At 57.2% G+C, this 17,617-nt stretch overlaps 2 protein-coding genes across 8 annotated transcripts; one reads left to right on the forward strand and one right to left on the reverse strand.

The window, feature by feature from the left end:
* Positions 1-755: 755 nt before the first annotated feature.
* ELMOD3 (ELMO domain containing 3) lies at positions 756-8,886 on the reverse strand. Of its 7 annotated transcripts, none has more exons than XM_049831106.1 (11): positions 8,803-8,886; positions 8,456-8,561; positions 7,968-8,037; positions 7,574-7,639; positions 7,125-7,216; positions 6,773-6,896; positions 5,895-6,017; positions 4,314-4,444; positions 3,597-3,673; positions 3,303-3,430; positions 756-2,479 (listed from the first exon to the last, which is right to left on the reverse strand). In XM_049831106.1, the coding sequence occupies exons 2-11, from the start codon at positions 8,528-8,530 to the stop codon at positions 2,271-2,273; spliced, it is 1,095 nt and encodes a 364-aa protein (XP_049687063.1). In that variant the 5' UTR covers positions 8,531-8,561; positions 8,803-8,886; the 3' UTR covers positions 756-2,270. The 7 variants fall into 7 exon arrangements, with proteins under 7 accessions (XP_049687063.1, XP_049687065.1, XP_049687066.1 ...); XM_049831108.1 differs by having other exon boundaries at positions 8,456-8,533; positions 8,803-8,854; XM_049831109.1 differs by lacking the exon at positions 8,803-8,886 and having other exon boundaries at positions 7,574-7,636; positions 8,456-8,758.
* A 407-nt stretch (positions 8,887-9,293) lies between these two features.
* RETSAT (retinol saturase) lies at positions 9,294-16,913 on the forward strand. The gene is made up of 11 exons (XM_049831099.1): positions 9,294-9,517; positions 9,958-10,140; positions 10,837-11,078; positions 11,728-11,929; positions 12,524-12,721; positions 12,820-12,939; positions 13,706-13,844; positions 14,010-14,119; positions 14,413-14,579; positions 14,923-15,082; positions 15,566-16,913. The coding sequence occupies exons 1-11, from the start codon at positions 9,349-9,351 to the stop codon at positions 15,709-15,711; spliced, it is 1,836 nt and encodes a 611-aa protein (XP_049687056.1). The 5' UTR covers positions 9,294-9,348; the 3' UTR covers positions 15,712-16,913.
* Positions 16,914-17,617: the final 704 nt, after the last annotated feature.

Raw genomic sequence — 17,617 nt, forward strand, 5'->3', positions numbered from 1 at the left:
CCGCTGCCGAGCCCCCTTGCCCTCCGCCGCCTGCCGTCCCCTGCGCTGCCTGCACCCTGCCTGCACCCTACCTCGCCTCCCCGCCTGCCGCTGTCGGTACCGGTACCGCTGCCGGGCTCTGCGCTGCCGGGCGCCGCCTCCGCGGGGTTTTAAGCGGCCGCGGGGGGGGGCAGAGCCACCGCCCCCGGGGCGGACCCGGGGGGGGGGGGGGGGAAGGAACACGCGTCCGTCGGCGGGGCCGGGCTCGGCTCCCGGCTCCGCTCCTGCTCCCGCAGCCCGCTCCCCTTTTTCCCGGTACCCGCAGCCCTTCCCTGGCACCTTCAGCCCTGCCCCGGCACCCACATCCCCCCCGAGCACCCCCAGCCCTGCCTCAGCACCCACATCCCTCCCCTGGCACCTCCATCTCTGCCCCGGCACTCACATCCTCCCCCGGAAGCCCCGTCCTCCCACCCATGGGAACCCCGCATCCCTCCCGGGCCCCCCCCCCCCACTTCATACCCACCTCCTCTCCCCAGCACCCCCATTCTCACCGGACCCAGGTAGCCAGGGAAAACAGCCGAGCCCGGAGTTCCCCCTTCCAGCCGCAGGCCCGGGGGGAGCCCAGCCCACGCTCCCCTTCGTCCCCCTCCAAACCAGCCCCAAGGCGGTTTTTGTTTTCTTCAGAGCCTGGCTGCCCCCATCCCACCCTCCTCCCGCACCTCCAAATGATTTACGCAATAATTCAGGATCAGAAAAGAAAAAAAACCAGCATCAGGTTCGTTTTTGCCCATTTATTAGTTTTGGGGTTTTTTTAAATTTTTGGCCAGGGAAAGCATTTTCCAGCCCCACGGGGAAGGCCATTGCCTTTTCAGAGAGGTAACGGCACCAGGCAGCCGTCAGGGCCCATTTAGCACCGTGCGGCGCTCTTATCCCACCAGCTCCTCGCTTCTCTTGTTCAAACACATCTTTTATCTCCAAATCTGGGCTTTGGGGGCTTTTATTCCCCTCGCCTTCTTTTGAGGGCTGAAGATGCTTTTCAAGCATTCAAGCCCTGCTGAGGGCTCGCGTCAGGCACGGAGCAGCCGTTACTGCTCCTGGCTCATCCCCTTACTGCACCCGGGGAGGGACAGGGCTGTAAAGTGGATTTCCTAAAGGGGGAAACTGAGGCACGGAGGGCTGGGAAAGGAGGGAGCTTGTTGGGAAACCGTACCCCAGCCTCTGGGAACCCCTGAGCAAAAGTCTTGCCTCCTCTTCAACAAGGTTTGTAGACAAGGAGGGACTTTTCTTCCTGCTCTTGGCTTCGTCTCGCCTTGGGACAGAATTCAACCCTGGTTTCTCTCCTCCAGAGCAGCTTTTCCACTGCTGAACCCCAAATTTGGCTCCCTGGCGCCAGGCTGACCCCGCTTTGCCCCTCTGCGCTCTCTGGAGCAGCCCCCTGCCAGCAGAAACCCTCTCCCCTCACCCAGCCGCAAAGACCAGAAGCAAATCCAAGTCCAAAGGTCTCTGTTACACCAAGAAAAGCATTTTTTCCCTCCTTTTAGTAACTTCTTTAGGTGCTGACACACAGAGTAACATCCCAGGGGACTTCGGGGGGAGGGGGGGTCGCCAAACCTTGGGGGACGAGCTGCCCCCACTGCCTCAGCAACAGGGCTGTACTTGTGCTCTTACCCTGCCATCAATGCAAAATTAAGGTGCTGTGGCCCGAAGCCAGGGGGTTTTAAACCCTCTCAGATGCTGTCAGAGCTGTGATTTGATTCAGGAACCCTGTCACCGTGCTCCAGCTCTGCATGGAACATCACAAGACTTTCCTGCTGGGGGTAAAGACAGACAGGAGCATGGATTTGAGACAGGCAAACAGACTATCCCAGTCCCCAGGCTAGTGGCTCACGAAATCCATTCGCTCTGCCACGTTTTCCCCCTTTGCTTCAGAAGATTTTTGCCTGGAGAAGGTCAAATCCTGCAGCTTGCTCCCACAGCACCAAGCAATGCTGACACCGCAGTTGGGACGCTTGCAGGGCAAGAGGGGGAAGGACCAGGCCACCCTTTCTGGGGGTTTAGGGCAAAAATCTACCCTCAATGGCATCCCAGGCCCCCAACCGCCCTCAGCTTGGTCCCAGACCCTTCTCTCGCTGCGCTTCTCAGGGCAGTGGCCACCTCCCATCGCTCTGTGTCTACCACCTCGACCTGCATGGCCCTTCCTGAGCTCCCCCCTAACCAGAAGCAACAGCAGCCAGGCATCCACCGAGAGCTGAACCATGAGCAGTGCTCCCTGCAGTGCATCTCCCTCCGTTTCAGATCAGTCGGGCTTCTCCTTCCAGCTCAACCTGCAGGTCACAAACGCCCGTGAAGTGGATCTCCTCGCCGGGCTGGCTGCCGCTGCCGCCGGAGGCAGAGGAAAAGGATGGCTGCTGAAGGCTGTCTGCCGTGGGGCTTCGGTTCACGTAGGCCTCCAGGGATTTCAGGAGCTGCTTTGGTTTCTTTTTGGTGGATAACTCCAGCTCTGGGGAGGTCAGAGGGAAACACATAAGGACAGAGACCGAGGTCTCGATGGTGTCAGGGACACAGTGCACTCCCAGGATAAGTTTTTGACTGATGTATTATTTCTGGTGTCCCACTGTATCCCCTCAGGAAAGGGCACAATTATGTTTTGCTCAGGATGACAGAGCGTGAAAAGCTTTTTGCCAAAACCCCCAGCTGAGCTCAGCGTCAGCCTCAGCTCCCCTGAAATCCCCCTGGGAGGGAAAGCCCAAGGCAAGCAGATCAAAGCTGAGCCTGACTGCAACAGCTGGACCCCGTTTTAAGAGGGAGCCATTAACACGGCACATCCGAGCAGCTCTGTTGACATCAGTCTCCTCCGGAGTAAATAACTTCGCCAGTTAATTTAGCGCTCACTGCGAAAAACACGCCATCGGTGACTCTGCTTACACCCCACGCCACAAACAGGGCTTATGCAACCACACTGCATGACATGAGCGAGCCTGGGGAGCAAGAAGCATCCCCATTTGTCACCCACCTCAAGTCACCACAACACAGCAGCCCTCTGAACACGGCGGGCGCTTCCACGGGTGCTCGTCTTTAAGATTTGAGATGCAAAATGGGGGGAAAAAAACCACCCCATGGGGAACGTGGGTACTTAAAAGACTGTTGAAAAATGTCATTGTAGAGGTTAAATGATGAATGGTTGGGGCTTTCTAAGGGTGTTACACCCCTTGGGATTGGTCTCAGCAGGACATGAATGTGCTGAGAACACACCAGGTTTGTCCTCTGGGCCTTGGGTTATTTTCCTCAGCTGGGAAAGGAGAGGAAAGTGCAGGGAAACAAACCCTTCAGGAGGAAGCCAGAGTCAACAATGGTCTTGTGCTGCCATTTCCAGACACGGTAGAGCTGCAGAAAGGCCGCTGCATACAGGTCGTTCAGCACGGCAATGACTTGCTGCCTGCGGTTGCATTCCCTGAAACAGGCAGAGAGGGGCTCAGCCGACACGGCTGCCGTCCCAGCAGCCGACGGAGCCGCAGGGCAGGGACCCCACTCAGCGGGAACCAGCCAAGGATGCTGTTTGAGACCCCAAAACCACCACCCAGCCCAGCTACAGAGCTGTCGGCCGCTCCGGACCTCACCTGGAGAGACGTTCCTCCCTCAGGGCCTGGATGACGATGCGGGTGATGTTCACGGACATGATGCAGAAGGGGAAGTTCTGCAAGAGAACGAGCATTATTGCAGCTTGGCTGGAAAAAGCCTCCTCTCTTGCGGCATACAGAGGGGCCCGGACAACACCTTCGGCCCTCCTATGCCACATCCGTGTGGCCCCAAACTCATGGGATGGTGGCTGCAGGCAACAGATCCATGTAGGAGGATAATAATACTACGGATACAGGCTTAGATGGATGCTGTGCATCAAGCCGAGCTTATAGCCAGGCTTAAACCCAACCATATCTGAGACTAAAATGCCAAGTTTGAGACGGGCTCCACTCGCTCCCATTTTCATGCCATGCTGCTCTTTGCCCACTTCTCCAGCCCTTTTAACCTGTACAAGTTCAGCTTCAAGCCAGGATCCCAGGAACAGATCTCTAGTTTCCACCAGGACATTAAAATCTCATTCCCAGAATAAAGCCAACACCTGGAGCCTGGCTCCAGCTACTGGTCGGAACTCCTCAGCTCTTTGGGGACCACCTTCTTCCCCTTACCAGCGCAAGGGGGATTAAACAGCAAAAAAAAAAAAAAAATCAAGCCCTTACTCTGAAGAGAAGGTTTTCGTGCTTCCCTTTCCCTGAGTGTTAGAAATTAACAGGTAGATACCACAGCAGGGAGCAAGCGAAGGAGGTGGAAGGACGTGCCTGGGTTTCATGCTGGGATAGCCTGAAAATCTCTTGAGCCAGAGGCAGTGTCTGAGAGTCCATGACAAAGTACAGCATCTGCATCAAGCCCAGCATCCCCGTCCCTCGCAGGTCAGTCCCGGGATCCGCACCTGGAAGGGCAGGACAGCCCAGAGAAGTGAGGGACAGCATGGAGTCACTCTCTGGTCACCTCCCCACTTCCGCAGGCTGTTTATACACTGTCACCATATTTCGAGAGTGGAGGAACCCTGGTGATTCCCTTCAGGAATTGCATCCTAAGGGAAAGCTTTCAGGGAATTTCCCTAACCAGGGCCGGATGGGTGCCATTGCCTCTTTCACATGGGCATTAACAAGGTCTTGCTCTCCCACCCACAGACCCATCCCCATACCTTCTCTAGGAATTAGTAGCTTTAAGCTCTACCCACCCCAGGGCACATTTGTCTGGTAAATTAACCCTTAAAACCAGTTGTGTATGCTACAGGACAGAGCAGCAGGAGCTGTTTCCCTCCTGTTGAGGGTTTTAGGCTTCATTAAAACCTGGCCTATTTAACTTGCGAGTCAACCAGCCCGAAAACTCCTGCGAGGCCACATGTGACAGCTTTAATCACGCTGTTTGTCTTACACAGCCGAGGCTGAAAGCAACCTGCAACGCAACCTTAGTGACAGAGCCCTGACCTGCGCTTCGTTAATAAACCAGCCCTCTGGAGATGGCTCATTAGCCGCAGAGATCGCTTGCTAATGAAGAGCATTAATGGCCCAGGCAAAGCGGTTACGCCAACTACTTCTTGTTATGCCCATGCTGTCTGAACACAGGCAACCGTGGCAGCGGGTATTGGTGTTATCTGGCCAGCCAGTCCAGATGTTGGACTGGTTGTGACAGCTGGCTGGGGCAGTGACAGATCTGCTACGAAACCAGGGCTCAGTATTGGGGCCAGCTCTGTTTAATATTTTTATCGATGATCTGGGCAAGGGGATCGAGTGCACCCTTGGTTAAGTTGCAGGGGACACCAAGTTGGGTGGGAGCGTTGATCTGAGGCTGCACCTCATATATTGTGTTCAGTTTTGGGGACCTCACTACGAGAAAGACATTGAGGTGCTAGAGTTGTCCAAAGAAGAGCAATGAAGCTGAAGAAGGGTCTAGAGCACAAGTCTTATGAGGAGCGCCTGAGGGAACTGTCATAGGATAAGAGGAAATGGCCTCAAGTTGGACCAGAGGAGGTTTAGATTGGATATTAGGAAAAATTTCTTCACCAAAAGGGTTGTCAAACATGGGAACAGACCGCTCAGGGAAGTGGTAGAGTCACCATACCTGGAGATATTTAAAAGACATGTAGATGTGGCGCTTAGGGACATGGTTTGGTGGTGGACTTGGCAGCGTTAGGTTTAACGGTTGGACTCAGTGATCTTAAAGGTCTTTTCCAACCTCAACGATTCTATGAAACAGCAGCAGGGACCGTGTGAAGGGAGACGAGCGGCAAACCCTTTATGCTGCCTCTAGATACCACCTCCAGAGGAGGGAACGGGACCAGCGTGATCTCTCTTGGCAAAGGTTTGCTCCAGAGGTCTCTCCCTCTGCCCTACCTTGAAAGCCAAGCTCTTCCCAGTGCACCCCATAGCGTGGGCAGCCCAACCTGGAGCGGGTTAGCTTCTTGTAAATGGTCTGCAGGATTCTCATGTGCACTCTCTCATTATCATCCAAACCACCTGGTGGAGAGAAAACACCCCTCAGCATCCCTGCCCCACTGCCCTCAAGCACTGGCACAGAGACATGGCAGGGAAAGAAACCACCACCAGCTGCAGGGTAAAGCCAGGGCCCAGCTGGAAATCAAATCCTGCAGCTGAGAATGGCTTATGGTGACAAAGAGAATGTTCAGGCTATGTTTATCGTGCTGGAGGGGAGAAGGGAAGGAGAGGAAAATGTATTAGAGGTGCAGAAACACAACTAATACGACTGCGTTTGTATGAGCGTGGGGGGAATGAATAATTCTGGCATCATGTGAAGTTTTGCTGGCCAAAGCTGCGCTGCCCAGGGAACCACAGGCAAGGAGTTTCCACGTGCTCAGCACGTGTGATCCACCATGGGACAGCCAGACATGACACACGCCACACCAAAGCACCGGGAAGATTCACATCTCGTTTGCTGTGGTCATGAAACAAAGAGTGGGAAGGGCTGTAGAGCCATGGAGCACCTTCCCAGTGCTGTGTCAAGGTGTACATGCGGAACAGCTACCGTGGCACGACAGAAAGGGGTCAAGAGATCCATTGATCCCCACTAGAAGTGAGTATGTCTGCAGCAAGGGAGAAAAGGAGATGGAGAATGCATCCTTTGGGACAAGCAGCTGCCACAGGATAAGTGGGCAGAGACCCCAGAAAACCCCTGAGCCCCCCTCCAAAGCTCTCACGATAAAGGTGATGTCGGCCGGGCTAGCGGCTTGCACTGGGGTGGAAGGGACACTCACACTGTGCTATGGCCAGAGCCAGCTCCCGCTCTCCCTGCAGCTGCGGCTGGAGCCGGGGAGGGCCGAAGAGGAAGCGAACCAGAGCAGCCAGGCCTTGCCTGCGCGCTGTTGCCCGGACTTTCTTCTGCGGAGGAGAAAACATGCAAAGAAATGATCAGGGCTGGTCCCTTGGGGAATTGGGCAGGAGAGAAACCCGTGGGCAAGCTGGGAGGGATGGGACCACATGAAGAGCCAAGCCAAGGGAAGGTGGAAGGGAAAAAGGGGAGCGCTGTGCTTCTCCCACCACGCTCCCCTCTCCTACTTACTAAAACTACCCCCGAGAGAGGGCGAGAGCGCGGGGCCCTGCCCGTACCCTGCACTCAGAGAGGTCGGCTGTCTGGAAGTACTGCAGCGCTTCATTGAAGGAGATTGGGGGTGCGGCACTGGCTGACGTCCCCCCCAGCCCTGCAGGGAAGGAGACAACAGGATTAGCTCCCTGCCCCAGCATGAGCCCTGCTCCTCCGCTCCAGCTTCCTGGTGCCGAAACGAGCTCCTGCCTCAAGTCAGAGGGGCCGTTCCAGCACAGGGAGCTCACTCCCAGCTTCTGGCACAGCAAGAGGGCGAAGACTTGGGGAGCTGGGGGAAGGCAGCAGGTCTCCTGCTCCCTCCAGCCCTTTCCTCAGCTCTCACCCCATACCCAAGTAATCCCCCCAGCTGCACACCCACCTGCTCCTGCCCTCTGGGACCCAGGTCCCTTCCCCCGCCCAGACCTTTTCTGTCCAACTCCGTAATGATCCCCCTTATCCCTGGCACCAGCTGTACCTGACTGTATCTCTTCCACGGACTCCCATTCTTCCTGGGCTCGACGCAGCTCCTCGCTGATCTCTGCTGGAAGAAAGGCACGCTAGAGGTTAGAGTCAGTTGGGAGGCCCCGGGAGGTTGTTTGCTCCCTTCCCCAGTACTGCTCAGGACATCTCCAGGCAGGATTTCCCCTTCCCTGGGGAAGAAACCCCAATCAGAATCCCCCAAGATGCTGCGAGGTTTCTCTTTAGCAAATATGGGACAAAGCGAGGCTAAGGCTTTGCCAAGCTGGAGCCAGACAGCTTTGCCTGTGAGCCCAGTGCTGGGTTCCTCGGGCTCCCTTCGAGCTCCCCAGGCATTTCCCCCCACCAGGAAACAACGAGATCAATACGAAGGAAGCAGAGGAAAAGCTTACCAGCGCCCGCAGGCTGCCCCACTTCCCGCACGAGAGCCTGCAGGAGACCATTTTGCCTCAGAGCTGAGATCTAAGCAGAGACAGAGACACAAATGTCACCCACCAGAACAGACCCAAAGAACCAACTGCTCCCCAGAGAACCCCAAAACCCTGAGCTCTTCCCCTCAGGGAACTGACCCCGTGCTCTGCTCACAGGCTCAGAACCGTGCCAGCCAGCTGGAAGGGCGTGAAAGCGGCTCAGACCCGTTCGGGCACGTTTTTTTGTTGCGTTACCACCTCAGGTAACGGGAAGATCATTTTCGGTACCCCAAAAGCTCATTTTATACGGGCATTAATGGAAAAATAAAGCGATAAAGGGAAGGGGGGAAAGCTGTCTGACACCGAGGAGTGCTGCCCAGAGGCCGGGGCACGGTGGGGTGCCGGCCGGGGCACGGCGGAGGGACGGGGGGGAAGCACAGCGAGGGGCAGGGCTTAGGCCTGACACGCACGGGGAGGGACTTGCCGGGCGCGGGAAAACAGTGCCGCTCCTCAGACCGCTCCTCGACTCCGGTGCCTCCGCTCATGCCCTGCGGGGAACAAGGCGGCCTCCCCCTCCTCGGCGGGAGCCGCAGCGGAGCCTCAGCCGGCGGGACCCGGTGGCCTCAGGGGGGTGACGGCCCCTCAGAGACCCCCCCGGCCCCTCTGGAGGCCTCTCCTGCGGCCCGGCTCCGGGGCGGCCCGGCTCCGGGGCGGCCCTTCCCGCAGCCCCCGCCCGTTCCCGGTCCCCAACCATCACCCTCCCGCCCCACCGGGCCGCTCCGCCCTTGGACCCGCCGCCCTTTGACCCCGCTCCCACCGGAAGCGGCGGCGGGGCCTCCCGGCCCGCCCGCCGGGCCCGCTCCGCCGCCGCGCAGTGCGCAGGCGCGGTCGCACTGCCTGCCGGGAGTTGTAGTCCGCGCCCCCCCCCAACCCACATGAGACTACAGTGCCCGGCAGGCGCCGCGCGGGGCGGCCGACGGCGGCGCGGGAGGGTCAGACGGCGGGGAACGCGACCGCGGCGCGGGGCGGGGCTGCCGGGGCCCCGGGGGCAGTCCCCAGTACCGGCTGCCAGTGTCCGGTGCTAGCTCTCAGTGCCCGGTACCAGCTCCCAGTACCATCTCCCAGCTCCCGGCGCCATCCCCCAGTGCCCGGTGCCAGCCCCCAGTGCCCGGTACTGGCTCCCAGTGTCCCGTGCCATCTCCCAGCGCCATTTCCCAGTGCCCGGTGCCAGCTCCCAGTGCCCGGTGCCAGCTCCCAGCCCGCCCCCTCGCCCGCCCCGGGCCGTTCCGGTGCCGCCCGCCCGTTCCCGGCGGGGCGGAGCGGGGCTGCCCTCGGAGCCGCGGCGGCAGACGGGCGCAGCGCCATGTGGCTGTACGCGCTGCTCTTCCTCCTCCTCCTCCTCCTCCTCCTCCTCCTCGCCCGGTTCCCGTGGGGGGCGGGAGGCGGCCCCAGCCCCTTCGCCGCCGATACCCGCCGCCCGCCCGCCCCGCTCGTCACCGACAAGGCTGCCCGCAGGACGGTCGTCAAGACAGGTACGGGGCCCCCCCCGCCCCGCGGGACCCCCCGCCCCGTCCCTGAGCTCCGCCGAGGCGGCATCACCCCCCGGGGCGGCATTAACCCCCCCAGCGCGGCATCACCCGCTGGGGCAGCGTGACCCCCCCAAAGTGGGATCTGCACCCGGTGCGGCATCACCCAACGAGGTGGCATCACCCCCCCGGGGCCGGCATCCACTCCCGCCACCCCCACCCCCCCCCCCCCCGGTGCAGCATCGCCCCCCCAGCATCATGGCTTCACCCCCTGGGGCAGCATGACCCCCCCAAAGTGGCATCACCCCCCAGGGGGGCATCACCCCCTCAAGGGTGGCATCGCCCCCCAGCAAGGTTTCGGGGTCACCCGCCGGGCACTGTGCGCCCACTCGGGGGGGTGCCACATCCCACCGCTGTTTTCTCACCACCACCCCCCCCACCCCCAGTTTTCTCAGCAGATAAAGTCCCCGAGAGGCTCGATGCCGTCGTGGTGGGCAGCGGCATCGGGGGCCTGGCAGCTGCCGCGCTGCTGGCGAAGGCGGGCAAGCGGGTGCTGGTGCTGGAGCAGCACGGGAAGCTGGGGGGCTGCTGCCACACCTTCAGCGAGAAGGGCTTCGAGTTTGACACCGGTACGGCCCCCGCCAGCATTTGGGGTCCCAGATTCACCTCTGGCTCAAAGGTGGTGGGGGGGGGCTCAGCCACAGGGTGGGGGCACTGGGGAGAAGGTCGTGGTGGGGGGGATGACCGTGGTGGGAATTGCACCCAAAACACCCGTAGGGACCCAGAGAGGGCATCCCCAGCACCTGCCCCGCGTTATACGAGCGCTTTTTCTGCCTGAGCGATGTGATATCACACACCTTCCCTTGCCCTGAAATCCTCCTGCTGACGGATGAGGTGCTGCCGGTCGCACCCGGTCGCTGTAACGCCAAAACCCTATAAAATTCCCCGTATCCAGCTCAGCCCCTGTAGAATTTCCCGTACACATCTCCCTTGGCAAACTCCTTCCAGCAAGACAAAGTCCAGCTCTGTGCATCCCTTGAACTGCATGGGATTAATTATTTACGGCAATACAGAAAGGAAAAATATCAATGTTTAACAAAATTCCTGAAAGCTGCTTAAAAACACAACGGCGAGCGCTTGGTTTTCCCTTTGACCTAAAGTGGAAGGCAGGTGTTTCCCAGCTTTTCCCTTTCCCCTCCATACAGAGCTGCTGGGGTGGGGGTGGAAAAATAAGAGGAGGGTCCTGTGCATGCCAGGGGTATGTGATGGGATGTAAAACAAAAAGGAAAAAAAACCCCAAAATAAACCAAAAATACATCTTCCAGGTATCCACTATGTGGGGCAGATGCAGGAGGGCTCCATCATCCGTTTCATGGTGGACCAGCTGACGGAGGGGCAGCTGGAGTGGGCTCAGCTGCCGGCTGTCTATGACACCGTGGTTTTGGGGGAGCCTGGCAGCGGCAGGACATACCGCATCTATTCGGGGAAGGAGAAATATTTCCAAGGCCTGAAGGAGCAGTTTCCCGGGGAGGGGGCCGCTATCGATGAGTTTGAGCGGCTGGTGAAGGTAAAGAGTGCTTTGGCTTCGCTGCAGGGAGGGGATGGGGGGATTTTTTGGCTCTGATCCCTCTCTGTGGGGGTCAAGCGAGGAGGGGAAACTCCCACTCCCCCCCAACACCCAGATATTGGGCAACTGCAGAGAATAGTGGCTTTCAAAATCCGCCCCCACCTGGCTCCAAAAGCATTGGGAAACACATCAAAAATCTCCCTTTTCTGCCTCAAAAACCCAGCGTTGCACCCACAGTTGTAACCCCATTCCCTGTGGATGCTTGTGGTCCCACGGGATGTGCTGGGACCCCCACGAGACCTGACACACCCCCCCTCCCTGAGCACCATGGGATGATGCTCTGGGTCCTCCCAGCCGGTGGGGTGATTGCAATCGTTATCAAAACAGTGCTAAATTAACATGAATTATGCTTCAAAACCACCGCAAAGGCTGGGAGCCTGTGCTGCAGGGGAGCTTCTTGGGGGAGGAAGCACTCACCTTGCCCACGCCTCGCTGGGATGTGGCTCTTAAGAGATGCTGTCACCTCTCTGCTGGCCAAGCAATACATTTAAGGGGAAAAAGATGCTTTTGAGCATCTTTCCAGCCCACCCTGGGGTTGTCCGCAGCCCCCCTCGTGGCAGATGCTTAGCGACATCCTCCCCTCCTGCAGAGCGTCGCCAGAGGGACCATGCTGGTGGGTGTCTTGAAAATGATCCCCCGGGTGCTGGCCACGCTGCTGTGCCGCTCGGGGCTGCTGCCACGGCTCAGCCCCTTCTGCCGGCTGGCATCGCGCAGCCTGAAGGAGGTGGTGGATGGTCTCACCACCAACCGCGAGCTCAGGGCCGTCTTCAGCTACATCTTCCCCACCTATGGTAGGTAACCAGGAAGCTTCAGGGTGCCATGGAGGTGAAGTTAAACCCTTTAGGAACAAAAAAAAAAGCAAGAAAACCCTTTTTTCTTTGCTTTTATAAGGGTGATGGCTGTACGGTTTGCGGGTGAGGGATGCTACGTGCATGGATGCTCTGCCAGCATCCTTGTCCCCAAGCCAGCAGCTGGTTGTCCCCGTTGCTCGCTTTCACCTCTTTCCCTCCTCCTTCAGCTTCACGGCGTGGCAGCATTGCTCCTCTTACACAAAGGAACATCTACCCACCCTTGGCCTCGCACTGGCACGCACCACCCTGGCCTCACCGTAACACTTTCACCCCGAGCCTTCCCCTTCCCTTCCTCCCATCCACCCTGGGGGTTTGCTCGTGGCCCCCAGTTGCAAAAGAGCCACGGGCTTTGCCACCCACGTCTGATGCCCTCCCTGCTCCTCCAGGTACTGATGACCCATCGTTTCTCACTCCATCCTTTCTTACAGCATCGTGTCCAGCCGAGGGCAAGGCATTCCTCATCCTAAAAACTTCAGGATAAGCCACAAAACCACGATTCACCACAAACCCGTCTTAAGCTGCCCCTTTTTTCAGGCGTGGTCCCGTCGAAGGCCAGCTTCTCCATGCACAGCATCCTGGTGAACCACTTTCTCCATGGCGCGTGGTACCCCAAAGGAGGGGCTGGGGAAATTGCCTTCCACATCATTCCCGTTATCCGGAAAGCTGGAGGAAATGTGTTTGGAAAGGCACCAGTGCAGACAATCCTGCTGGACGCCCAGGGCAAAGCCTGCGGTGAGTGCTGGGACAGGATGGGACACGCATGGCTTCTCCCTGCCATGGTGTTGCTTTTTAACCGAGCCATTCCTCCCCATCTCACCTTTCCTTTCCAGGTGTGAGCGTCAAGAAAGGCCAAGATCTGGTGAACATCTTTGCTCCTGTTATCATTTCGGATGCTGGGATCTTCAACACCTACGAACGGCTCCTGCCAGCGGAGGCGCGGGCTTTGCCTGGTAAAATGGCAGTGTTGGGTTTCATTAGGGTTATGGCATTAATCCTCCTCTGAGCAACATCAGAAACTGGCTTCTTTATAATTATTTCTTAGAAATAAGCAAAACCCCACGGCTCGTGTCGCAGCATTCAAAACCATCACTGGCCACGTGTTTCTTTGCAGGGTTTTTAATCAAGCCTAAATTAGTTTGCCCAAACTAGCCATAGTTACTTAGTAAAGCCCTGGCTTGCTGCTCAGTTTCCCAAAAAACCACAGCGTAGCACCCCAGAACTTGTGAAAGTTGGTGAAAAGTCCATGTAAAGTTGGGTTTAGTGCTGCCACAAAATCTACTTGCTGCTTTGGAAGAGGCATGGCTGGGTGGGAAGGGGCATGGTTGGGTAGAAGAAGACACAGCTGGTTGAAAGTGGGCATGGTTGGGTGGAAGATTTTTGGGCAATGCTATGGTCCTGGTCTACAACCATTCAATGTTTGCAGAGCAGGAGCACATTTGAATCTGAGAAGGTCATTAAATCCAGCAAAAGCTCAAGCCAAGGGTACCATAAACCATCCCCTATAGTAAACTGCAGTGCCACTGCCTTCCTTAGAGTTTGCAGGAGTTGCAGTCCCACCCCTTGAGCACACACGGGATGTTTTGAGATAAACCAGTTTTATAAGCTAACATGCGAGCAACGTAGATATGAGGAGGGCTTCTTCTAGGAGAAACCACTTCTCTGTAGCTGAGGATCCCAGAAAATACTAATTCTACTCTTCTTCCCTCTGTATCACAGAGATCCAGTCTCAGCTTCGCATGGCAACACATGGCGAAGGGGGTTTCACCGTCTTCGTAGGTCTTAATGGCTCGAGGGAAGAGCTGGGGCTGGAGCCCACCAACTACTTCATGTACCCAGGAAATGACCTGGATGAAATGTAGGTTGGGCTTCACCTCAGATGTGCTTCATTAAGCGTAAGGAGATGGGTGGTGACTCAGAAAATGCTCTTGGCAGATCCTTGCTGCACGGAGATTTGGCCATAACAAGTATTCAGGGAAAGGTATTCAGCAACACCCACCCAAACCCTTGCATCTCTCTGCAGAATGAATCGCTACCTGGCTTCTTCCAGAGAAGCAGCTGCCAAGAACATCCCTGTCATATTTGTCACCTGCCCATCGGCCAAGGACCCCACCTGGGAAACAAGGCACCCAGGTAAAGGCTGAAGCCCAACCATGAACACTTGTGAGCAGCTTGAAAACTCTTGCTGGGGTTTGGTTTGTTTGATGACTGCAAATGAGGAGTTTCTCCTAAAATAGCCATGATCAAAGCTGCTGAGCAGGTTGCTCATGGAAAGTGGTCTTCACGATAACTGGACTAAGGATACGGGACCACAGAGACCTGGGGACATCCCAAGGGTTTGCATGGGGAGGGTTGGGTTTGTGGCAAGGAAATGGTGGCATGAGGGTGGTCAGAGGGACAACCGCCCCGACCTTGTTCTGCTGCAGGTAAATCCACGCTGGCCATCGTGACCTTCACCAAATATGAGTGGTTTGAGGAGTGGAAGGATGAGCAGGTCAAAAAACGGGGAGATGATTATGAGGAGTTGAAGAAGACCTTTGTGGACACCATCATGCAGATTGTCTTCAAGCTCTACCCTCGCATCGAGGACAGGGTGAGGAAACCTGGGGTTTGCAGGTCCTCCAGTTCCTCTCCTGGGTCCCATCTACCCAGGCCCATCCTGCAAACATAGAAGCAGGGTCCAGGTCTGCTGGACATAAGGTTCAGCACCAACCCATCGCTGCTGCCTCCTGACCACACATGGTGCAAGCTGGGGGTACCATGATCCTCCAGGACCATCCTGGGAACAAACTTGGCCAGAACCACCACTCAAGGGTCTGCAAGGAAACCCATCCCAGCCTGTACCCCACGAAAACAGCTTTCTGGAGCACGGTGTGACACCCCACACCATCACACCTACCCCAGGCAGACCATGTTGTCCCCTTGTCCCCCCCCAGATCGAGTACATCTCTGGAGGGACGCCCCTCACCAACCAGCACTACATTGCCAGCCCCAAGGGCGAGATCTACGGCATTGACCACAGCATCGCCCGCCTGCAAGCTGAAGCCATTGCTACCGTGAGGGCACAGACGGCTGTCCCCAACCTCTACCTGACAGGTACCATGGCCGCCACCTAGACACCACGCTTTCAGATTAGGACACCTCTGGGGAAGCAGGATACAGGGGGAGAAAACCTTCAATCCTTCAATGAAATAAGGGGACAAGCTGCTGCCATGCCATAGGGCAGTGCAAGAGCCGCTGGAGCATGTCTAAGTGGAGCTGCATGGCCCCAGCAGGAGGAGGAAAAGGCTGTGCCTCCTCCAGCTCCTGGACGCTATCTCCTTGCCCAGCGCTGATTTATTTTAGCTGGGCAGCATGAGACCCTTTCCCTGCTGGGGAGAAGGAAGGGGTCAAATGGAGGGGTTTCATGGGTTCAAACCCAAGGGATGGTGTGCAGGAAGCTGGAGGGTGGGGAGGGCAGATGATGGATGGCGATGGTGGTGTCCAGCAGCATTGAGGGTCAGTTGGGAACAGAGAGCACGGGCTGCCCCCAGGTCCCCACCACAGCCACTGCCATCACTGTCTTCCACTCTCTTACAGGGCAGGATTTGTGCCTGGGCGGCTTCGTGGGAGCCCTGCAAGGAGCCTTCATCTGCGCCAGCGCTGTCCTCAAGCGCAACATCTATGTCGACGTGGCACAGCTGAAAAAGCGCACGCAGGCTACCGATGCTAAGAAGAAGGACTAACGCCTGCTGTCCCACCAGCCAGGACCTCCCTTCCCCCCAGATCACCCCCTTATTTTCTGCTGTAAATCACCTGTGGCACATCCTTCTCTAACACGAAGCGAAAGGATTACAGCCCAGGAAGACGCCATTCCCATTTCCAGCCAGCTTGCCTTGGACCTTACCCACCTAGAGCTCACCTCCTTCCACCACAACATCCACCACTAGCGAGTAAAAGCCAGTACTGATCCCTGGCCACCCTTTTGAGGGCAAAACTCGCCTCCCAGAGTAGGGAAGAGGTGCTCCAAGAGCTGCCGTGTGCAGCAGTGGCCAGGAGAGAAGTCAAGGCAACCCCAAAAACCAGGCTGCACCAGAAGGCAAAACACAACAGCTTCTACTAACACCACCCATGGTCACTTGATCCCCCCCCAGTGTCCGAGAGCTGCCTGGACCATCGGAAGAGCATCAACCTTCACCTGCAGCCCCCAGACCTGCTGGGTCAAGGGGAGCAAGCCCCATGGGGATGCTTTCCCCCTTTCAGACAGCAGCTTTGGCATCGAGTTGGGCTCCTGAAGCTTCACTGGGCTCATTAAGCTCCATGTGGGGCTCGGCAGCCCTGGGGGTTGCGGAGGCAGAGGAAGCAGCACCTCCCCAAGACGGGGCCGTGCATGGGCTTGTCTGGGCAGCATCAGGCAGGTTTGGTAAAACCCCTGCAAGCTGCTGGACAGGCACTGTCTGCGTTTCAGCAAGGGAAAAAAAAAAAAAAATCACACCAACCCAAGCCCCATCGCTGTGTTTTAATGAAGGTGCCCAGGTGAGGCTCACAGACATGGTCCTTTAGGAAGGTGCCAGCTCCTGGTTTAACGGGTTGGTGGAGTAAGTGGGTCCTTCTGGCAGGCCGAGGCCAGGCGTGAAGGGATTTAAGCCAGATTTAAAGCTCTTTAAAAAGCAACGGTGCTTGCTAGCTGTACAGTGCTTTCAAAGTCATACCTTGTTGCAGCCGAGTAGCAGGACCATGATGCAGCCCCTCAGCCCTGCAACGCTGCTGATACTTTGGTGCTGCTTTACCCCCCATCGCTCAGAGACGTGCGATGGTGCAAACACCCACTCCTTTAGCATTAAAAAAAGCATAGCCTTTCTGTCTGCTGGGAAAAGCTTGGGAAGACGATCAAAGCCCTCTCCGAATGGGAAGGGAAGCACAAGACCAGAAAGAAATAAAATCATAACAAGCATCTTGTGATTCGCACCTTGTGATGTGGGATCAGCAGGCCTGGGGTTAGGGTGACGCGAGAGGGCTACTTTTCAACACTCCAGGTCAGCAAGTTTGGGAAGGGAAGGAGAGAAAGGATGCAGCTGAGATTCATCCTTGTGAGCAGGTTGCTGGTGTCTATTCCTGTACCAGCACAGACTGCTTTTAGGGAGGAATAATTGCAGAATTGCCATAAATGGGTACTCCAAGCAGGTAAAACCAGCTGGCAAGTGCCTACCGCCTCGCTGGGAGTGGGCAGGGTTAGGCAACACTGTCCGACAAGCCCTGCGAGGAGCTCGTGGGGGAAGCTGGAAGAGGCCATTTTCCCTGGGGTTAGCGATGGGAAGCAGGAATTGCCTGGCTTTTGGGGGAAACCAGGACTCGGAGACAGGGTGAGAAAGGCAGGGAGGGATCGCCTCGTTGTTCCTGGTGCTTTCTGCAATGCAGGCGTTCCCAACCCTCATCAGTCTCCAACCTCCCCTCCATTCCTTTGGAGGAAAAAAACCCCAAACAACAAAATCCTCTTTTTTTTTTTAACTCCTAACATATGCCCCCCATGCTCCAGGCTGGACAGTGCCAGCCCAGCTCTCTTGCAGCCGGCGATGCCCGCTGAACCCAGGGGGGAACCATGGCCCTTCTCCTACCCCCGTGACTCATGCCCAGGTGCCATCTCGCAGGTGA

This window comes from Accipiter gentilis, chromosome 28 (assembly GCF_929443795.1).
Source record: "Accipiter gentilis chromosome 28, bAccGen1.1, whole genome shotgun sequence".
Classification (NCBI taxonomy): domain Eukaryota; kingdom Metazoa; phylum Chordata; class Aves; order Accipitriformes; family Accipitridae; genus Astur; species Astur gentilis.